Source organism: Scomber japonicus, chromosome 6 (assembly GCF_027409825.1).
Source record: "Scomber japonicus isolate fScoJap1 chromosome 6, fScoJap1.pri, whole genome shotgun sequence".
In the NCBI taxonomy this organism is placed as follows: domain Eukaryota; kingdom Metazoa; phylum Chordata; class Actinopteri; order Scombriformes; family Scombridae; genus Scomber; species Scomber japonicus.
Window position 1 is genome coordinate 25240931 of NC_070583.1, and position 7937 is coordinate 25248867.

The 7937-nt window shown below is 42.2% G+C and overlaps 1 protein-coding gene across 1 annotated transcript; it reads right to left on the reverse strand.

Annotated features, from left to right (window-relative positions):
• Positions 1–2381: 2381 nt before the first annotated feature.
• LOC128360188 (extracellular calcium-sensing receptor-like) lies at positions 2382–5609 on the reverse strand. The gene is made up of 6 exons (XM_053320559.1): positions 5425–5609; positions 5049–5334; positions 4113–4937; positions 3786–4007; positions 3520–3643; positions 2382–3295 (listed from the first exon to the last, which is right to left on the reverse strand). Exons 1-6 carry the CDS (start codon positions 5541–5543, stop codon positions 2382–2384), a joined length of 2490 nt encoding a protein of 829 aa, XP_053176534.1. The 5' UTR covers positions 5544–5609.
• Between the last annotated feature and the right edge of the window lie 2328 nt (positions 5610–7937).

Sequence of the window (7937 nt, forward strand, 5' to 3'; positions counted from 1 at the left end):
TGGGAGTCACCACTAGAAGTCCAGTCACTTCTGCAAACTCGGCTGCGCCCAGCAATCCAAGTTTCCTGGGGCTCACGTCTCTGTTTTTCTGACAACTGAAGCCAGCAACTCTCTGACTGTAACCCAATTCCAAAAGTATCTGACTGAACCGTTGCCCGCTTGAAGCAAGAACTCAACTGGTTGCACATCCCTTTTCACCACTCGGACAGAAAATCAGCACTTTTCAAACTTTACATGGACCCTCAGCAAAACAATCCCCAGCCACTTCCGGAGTCTGCGACGTCGCAGGGCCATACATATGGAGCCATCCACAGCTGCTCCCCCAGAGAGCCAGGGCATTCCACACCCTAGGCCAGCTCTCACTAACCCAGAGCTGCAGCCACCCATATCATTCACTATCATCCTGTGCACATGCATCTCTTCATCCCCGCATCCTTTCTTCTCCTCAGGCTCCTACTTTTGCTGCACCCCGATGGCATCAATTGCTATTCAGAGGTAACGGTTTTTGTACATACCATGTTCTTTTCGCATTCCAAGCTGCAGGCAGACTCAATCAATTCAACCCAGGGACATATTGGGGTTCTTTAGAGCGTGAACTTTACTGCTGTGTCTTCACGGCCCACTCGCCACTTAACTGTGAATCATGCGGCACCCCATCCCACCATCATGTCATGCACACTCGCCGCTCCTTTGCCTCGCCCTCCGGTCATACAGAAACCAAACCATGCAGTTTTCAGCTTGCCTTCCACAGCCCCCCTCCTTCCATTCCCCCTAAACCAGTCAAAATCCAGCTGGCAGCCCTTGACCCTCTTCCTAACGGTGTGGACAGAAGAGGCAGACCCATGCTCTACCTCGGCTGTAGCGTTTCCAAATGTCACTTCCTCCACACCTTCTCCTTCTGCAGTGGGGCCCACGCCAGAACTACATGTCTCCACAATCCTACAAAGCAAGCTTTATGTAAGTATTTCGATACTCCCATTAACATCCCTGCCCTGGCTCAGGCTTTAAAGGACTACCTAGACTGCCAGTTTGTTGATTTAATGAATAATGATGCTTAACTATTATACTGTTGGAAAGCCTGTTTATTTCCCTTTTAAATGGTGCCACATTTGTAAGGAACATGCATTTGTGGGATGAGCAGCAGAGCTGAGGATGTGGGTTGTGCCCATGAAAAATTTGGCAAATCTTCTCTGCCAATGCCAAACAGCTTATTATGCTGAATCAGCATGCCATGTTTGACTTATCTGGATATAGGGCCTATGCGATAGTGCAACTCCAAGCTGGTGTTCCCCAAAACCAAGTTGCAGAACACAAATTTCCTTACTTTTTGTGCTTTGTTTACATTAATTCTGATACAGATATTAAATCTCTAGACTATCCAAAACATTTTCATTTTATGTTGTAATGGAAATTCTTATTATTCATCTTGTCTGGGCAAAATAGTAATTATGTTATAAGATTAGATGTATGTGTGTGTGTCATAATCTGCTGACCATGCCATGAAATGCTGATTTAGTGAACATTATTGAACGTTGATGGAACATCATGTATGTTATAATCTACTGAGTAACTATTGTCCTGATTGTATACACGTGATGACGTGCCTATTGTGATGACATTGTTCTGATGATAGAACAATGTCTTCCTTTCTATGATAATGTATTGTATATAATCTGACTGTTTCCTCTGCTCGGGGCTCACTTTTCCATCTCACGCTTGAGACAGAAGGAGTCTGTCTGCAGACTACTGAATAAACTAGAGAAAGACAACAACCGGCTTTGTGCTTCTTGATAAACAAAGAATTGCCAGAACAATGTATATTTCTAGTGGAGTACCATCTAAAGTTGGCTTCATCCACTTATAATTTTGAAAAACTAAATAATGAGACAATCATATTGTATGTCACTCACATGTAAATAAAGATTGTTATTTAGTCTCTGACAATTATATGTATGTATAATACATACAATTAATTACAGTGCCCGATCCCCCCCCCCCCCCGATATCAACACTGTTAAATATTGGGAATAACATTTTTATGCACACATCATAAAAACACAGCTCTCTTTGACATAGTTTTGTTACAAAAAACAACAACCAAACAAGAACAAAATTATTACAATTAAACATGCGATTTAAAATAATCATTCATCATTTATGGGTAAATTATGTACTAAAAGCCAATAAATATGTGAAGTAATTATGTCTAACCCTGACTTTTGCCTATAGTTAATCTATTGCCTTATTAATTCCATATTTTATATATAGTACATTAAAAAATAATGTCAGAAATGTTACATCATCTTGCTCACTACTCACATACAACAATGCATTACATGCAACTAAGCAGGGATAGTGGAATCATATGTTAAACTAATAATTCACAGTCCTTTGTTTAGATTTTTTCCCATGACATGCTTCTTGGTGTTTTTCTCTGGCTTTATTAATATTATGTAACATTTAGGTGCAAAAATGCAAATTAATAAACCACATGCTGAAGACAAAATTGCAAATATCTCCACAGCTACAGTGAACTTTCCAGGAGAACTGACATATGCTGGGATAAAGGTGATCCAGACCGCACAGAATATCAGCATGCTGAAAGTGATAAATTTGGCTTCATTAAAGTTATCAGGCAACTTTCTCGCTAGAAATGCCAGGACCAAACATATTATTGCAAGAATCCCTATGTACCCCAGTACTGCATAGAAAGCAGCCTCAGAGCCAGTGTTGCATTCTAAAACTATCTTCTTATTGCTGTATTTGAAAACCATGTCTGGAAAAGGTGAGTTTAACTTTAGCCACAACACACAAATTAGTATCTGAATCAAAGTGCATGAACAAACTATGATCCTTTGCTGAGCAGGACCAAACTTTCCTGCAACTTTGCTGCCAGGAAACGAGGCTTTGAAAGCTGTTACGACAACAATCGTTTTTCCCAAGACGCATGAAATACAAAGTGCAAATGTCACTCCAAAAGCTGTGTGGCGCAGCATGCAAGTCCAGACTGTGGGTCTGCCAATGAAAGTGAGGGGACAGAGAAAACACAAAGAAAGAGAAAACAATAAAAAACAGCTCAGCTCAGCGTTGCTGGCCTTTATCACAGGGGTATCTCTGCAGCGGATAAAGATGGTCATCGTGGCCAGTGACAGAGTGGCTCCTAACAGGGACACAACTGTGAGAGCTATTCCCATTGGCTCAGAATATGTCAGGAACTCAATAGTTTTAGGAATGCACTCATCTTTCCTGTCATTGGACCAGTATTCCTGTGGACAGGGTATGCAATCTGCTGCACCTGTTAAACATGAACTGAAAGTATGAGTTCTGCATCTGGATGTCACATTTGCAGGAACTTATATCTTCAAATGCAATCGAAAATCAATACTGAATCTATTTAAACTAACACTGATATTTATAAAATGGAAATAAACATATTATACAAATTAAATGCATGTGATGATACTAGATTGTGCATTTTTGGTTTAGTATGGCACATATTCTGCTGATACATGTCTGTACCTGTTGAATTGGCTATAGTTCCATCAGCACATGGGATGCAGTCAAAACAGCAGGTGGGTTTTCCCTTAATTTGGGCTTTCCTGGTTCCAATAGGACAAACATTAGAGCAAACTGATTTTGGAACCTGAGAAATAAAGAAATGACATCTTATACAGTGTAATTTCCAGTGCAGCCCGAAAAATGTCACATTTACACTAATGTTTCAACAAGCCAAATAGTTGATAAAAATAATAAGCTTGGTTCATGGAAAAAGTCTTCCTGATTACCATTTTGCCTGTTTGCCACACTATCTCTTCCTCCTGGATACTGAGCTCATAATCACCATTAGCAGCAGACTCAAAATGACCCAATGCCACATGTTGCACCTGCCCATCTTTCAGCTGCCAGTTAATAATTTCATAAGAAGCAGGAGGGTCACCATTCTCATCAAAAAATACATTATCCCCAAACTGATTCCTAAAATTCACCTTTTGAATCTGATCAGTGACCTGAGAAAATTAGAATAATATATTAACTGTTAGACATTTTTATGTTTTTGTTCATATTAACTTTACACTTATATGTTGCTAACAATTACTTGCAGTATTTCCCACCTCTTTTGGATGAATTTCTGATATGTTCAAACATGGGCCCACTGTTTTTTTCCCAGCTGGTTGGCAAAATACCAGCTGGTGAAGAGCATGTGCAATTGCATATGCTGCTTTATACACATTATAACACACTCTGAGCTGTGTGACATTGAAGAAAACATCCTTGGAATTTGTTAATGTCTCATTGCCTGTGCATGTTGCATTTGTTGCCTCTGTGTCTGTATGTTGCCCAGGCAAAGCAGGTCTACAGCCCACCATAATCTCCCAGAAATCCCTCACAAATGCTGCAGCTGGATCAGTATAAGGGCTAATGCCTGTAAGGAATGGTTTTAGGTTTGGAATAGCCATCTTCCTCACCACAAATCCAAGGGCTCCTCCCAAAGCTTGGTACATTTCTGGAGTGGAGAGTAGAGGAGCTGTTATCCAGGCCTCACTGGCAATCCACTGAATTCCTGTAATGTTCTGTTTCACAATCTCTTTCATCAAAGGATAAAAGTCAGTTTTGGCAACAAAAGCAAGGATTACTTTGACAGTTGACTTCTTAATCATTTCCACAACATTCTGAATTTTATCCATAGTGTATGTCCGTCCAATTGTCCCAACAAATGCAATACAAATACCAAGCTTTTTAACCTCTTCAGTAAAAGCCAGGATCCCATTCCGCCCGTAATCACTGTCTGACTGTATGGCTCCAATCCACTCCCATCCAAAATGTTTGACCAGTGCAGCCAGAGCCTTTGCCTGGAAATAGTCACTGGGGATTGTTCTAAAAAATGTAGGATATTTAGCTCTGTTACTCAGACAGGCACATGTTGAGAAGTAGCTTACCTGTAAGACAAAAACACCAATAGAGGCTTTCCACAAGTACACATCAAGCACTTGAAAATCATCAAATATCACAGAAAACAATTCAGTAAAACATCTAATTTAATCCCTTACTACTGGCATTTGAAATGGCCCCAGGATTCCAGCCACAGCTAAAGACTGAGAAGATCCGGCCTCAGCTATGAGGGCAGATATTACTGGAGGACAAGTGGAAGTTGATTCTATCTCCTCTGGTCTGCTAGCCACACTGAGTGCAGCACGCAAAGTATTTGTGGGAGATGAACAAGAGTTAAGGATCCTGTAGCCAAGTGATATGTTTGGAAGGAGAGTTGGATCTTTGTTAATTTCTTCAATTGTAAATATCATCACTTGTGTCCATCGAAATGCTCGTAGGTCAAATCTAAAAAGGTTTTGAAATAGGTAATATAATGACATAAAATAATATTAGAGGAGCATGAAGCATTAAAAAGTCCAATCTGTTTAAACTTACCCTGCACACTTCACTCCAGGTGGGTGTCTCTCAAATGTAGAAGTGCTGCTTATGTCTTTGTTGAAAACTGGGAAAATCCCCCCAATCATTATGTCTCCCTGCTTGAACAAACTTGGCATATCAAACCTGCCAAGGAGTTCACAGCCAAAAGCTGTGTTCAAGTAGAGGAAAGACACATATAAGAGCATGGATCTCTCCAGCTCATGCATGTTTGCTCTACATTTTTTAAGGGAGAAGGGCACCACTCTTATAACATATGTGTTGGATGCAGGTGGATGTGCCCCTTTCATAAAATGTTGATTTATTTCCCACAGGGCACAGCAGTCTTACATTGGTAAAGGTTATTGCTATATCCATGACACACACACTTACAGTACACAAGTATGCACGTACACACACATTATGAAATCAAAACTGAATTTTTGCCTACAAAATGAAAGGTTTTGCCAACCCACTGACAAATCCCCCCAAGTACTGGGCCAAAATTGAGTACATTGATCTCTAAGGTAAATAGAATGTGTAGCACAAGAGAGATTGAGCCAAGATGCAAAAGATGAAAAAATAAAAAAGGAGGATTCAATAAAGTAGGGCCAATAAAATTTAATGGCGCACAGCAGTTCAAGAGTAAAATACTGCATGAGGTTTAGGTTTTTTTTTTCTCATTTAAAAAAAAAAAAATTTAATTTCGATGTTCAACTAATGTCAGTGTTTCAGCAGCCTAAGTTAGCTAAATTGAGTCAGTATTTTCCAAAGTACACTCTATATGAAGTTTTATAACTAGGTTCAGGAACGGAAGCAGTACTTAAGTCACACGCTACCCCCTCTTTACCCCTTCGTCTAATTTCGGACATGATCTCTGACAGTGTTGAAAAGGCTGTCCTAACCGTTAACCAGTAGAGGGCGCAATGTAGCTGTTATGTTTGCCAACAAAGCCAGTTTTGCTAGCAGCAAAGAAGAGAGCATTAGACATGCTTGTAGGAGCTTTCAGTTGAGTTTTGATGTTTCAGAGCTAGTTTTCCAGTCCAAAAGGATTGTGTGCGTCCATTTGTCCTAAACCACACACCTCCAAGTCTCTGTAAGAACGCCCACCTCTGGCTGAAATAAAGAACTCTCTTTGCACTCCACGGTCTGGTTATTGAGACCCACCAGAGCCCTGACCAGACTCTCCACAGCGATCTGTACTATCCCACCACCCACAACCCAACACTATTTTTCAGACAGAATACACTGACCGCATTCTTACTTTCGATCATCATGGATCAAGAGATCCTTCTTAACGCCGCGGATGATGACTTATTCAACAACCTCCAGCCGACTCTCGCAGTCTGGGAGTCACCACTAGAAGTCCAGTCACTTCTGCAAACTCGGCTGCGCCCAGCAATCCAAGTTTCCCGGGGCTCACGTCTCTCTTCTTCTGACAACTGAAGCCAGCAACTCCCTGACTGTAACCCAATTCCAAAAGTATCTGACTGGACCGTTGCCCGCTTGAAGCAAGAACTTAAGTGGTTGCACATCCCTTTTCACCACTCGGACAGAAAATCAGCACTTTTCAAACTTTACATGGACTCTCAGCAAAACAATCCCCAGCCACTTCCGGAGTCTGCGACAGCGCAGGGCCATACATATGGAGCCATCCACAGCTGCTCCCCCAGAGAGCCAGGGCATTTCACACCCTAGGCCAGCTCTCACTAACCCAGAGCTGCAGCCAACCACATCATTCACTATCATCCTGTGCACATGCATCTCTTCATCCCCGCATCCTTTCTTCTCCTCAGACTCCTACTTTTGCTGCACCCCGATGGCATCAATTGCTATTCGGAGGTAACGGTTTTTGTACATACCATGTTCTTTTCGCAGGCAGACTCAATCAATTCAACCCAGGGACATATTGGGGTTCTTTAGAGCGTGAACTATACTGCTGTGTCTTCGCGGCCCGCACGCCACTTAACTGTGAATCATGCGGCACCCCATCCCACCATCATGTCATGCACACTCGCCGCTCCTTTGCCTCGCCCTCCGGTCATACAGAAACCAAACCATGCAGTTTTCAGCTTGCCTTCCACAGCCCCCCTCCCTCCATTCCCTCTAACCCAGTCAAAATCCAGCTGGCAGCCCTTGACCCTCTTCCTAACGGTGTGGACAGAAGAGGCAGACCCATGCTCTACCTCGGCTGTAGCGTTTCCAAATGTCACTTCCTCCACACCTTCTCCTTCTGCAGTGGGGCCCATGCCAGAACGAAAATGTCTCCACAATCCTACAAAGCAAGCCTTATGTAAGTATCTCGATACTCCCATTAACATCCCTGCCCTGGCTCAGGCTTTAAAGGACCACCTAGTCTGCCAGTTTGTCGATTTCCTCATCCAGGGTTTCTAGCATGGGTTCCATCCTGGCTTGCATGTCTTGCCCCATTCCTCCTATATAAGGCCGGTATTTACTACCACCTTTAAAGTCCTTCCCATTCACCCCAACTTCTGGCATCTCTTTGGCGTCTTCTGGAAGGGCGCTCATTACTT

Excerpts from the sequence above, each read along its gene's own strand:
- LOC128360188 (XM_053320559.1), bottom strand. The coding sequence starts at position 5,543 with ATGCCAAGTTTGTTCAAGCAGGGAGACATAATGATTGGGGGGATTTTC. Across the intron at positions 4,008-4,112 it reads CAGAAATTCATCCAAAAGAG|GTCACTGATCAGATTCAAAA; the intron begins GTGGGAAATACT and ends TAATTTTCTCAG. Across the intron at positions 3,644-3,785 it reads TGTGGCAAACAGGCAAAATG|GTTCCAAAATCAGTTTGCTC; the intron begins GTAATCAGGAAG and ends TTTATTTCTCAG.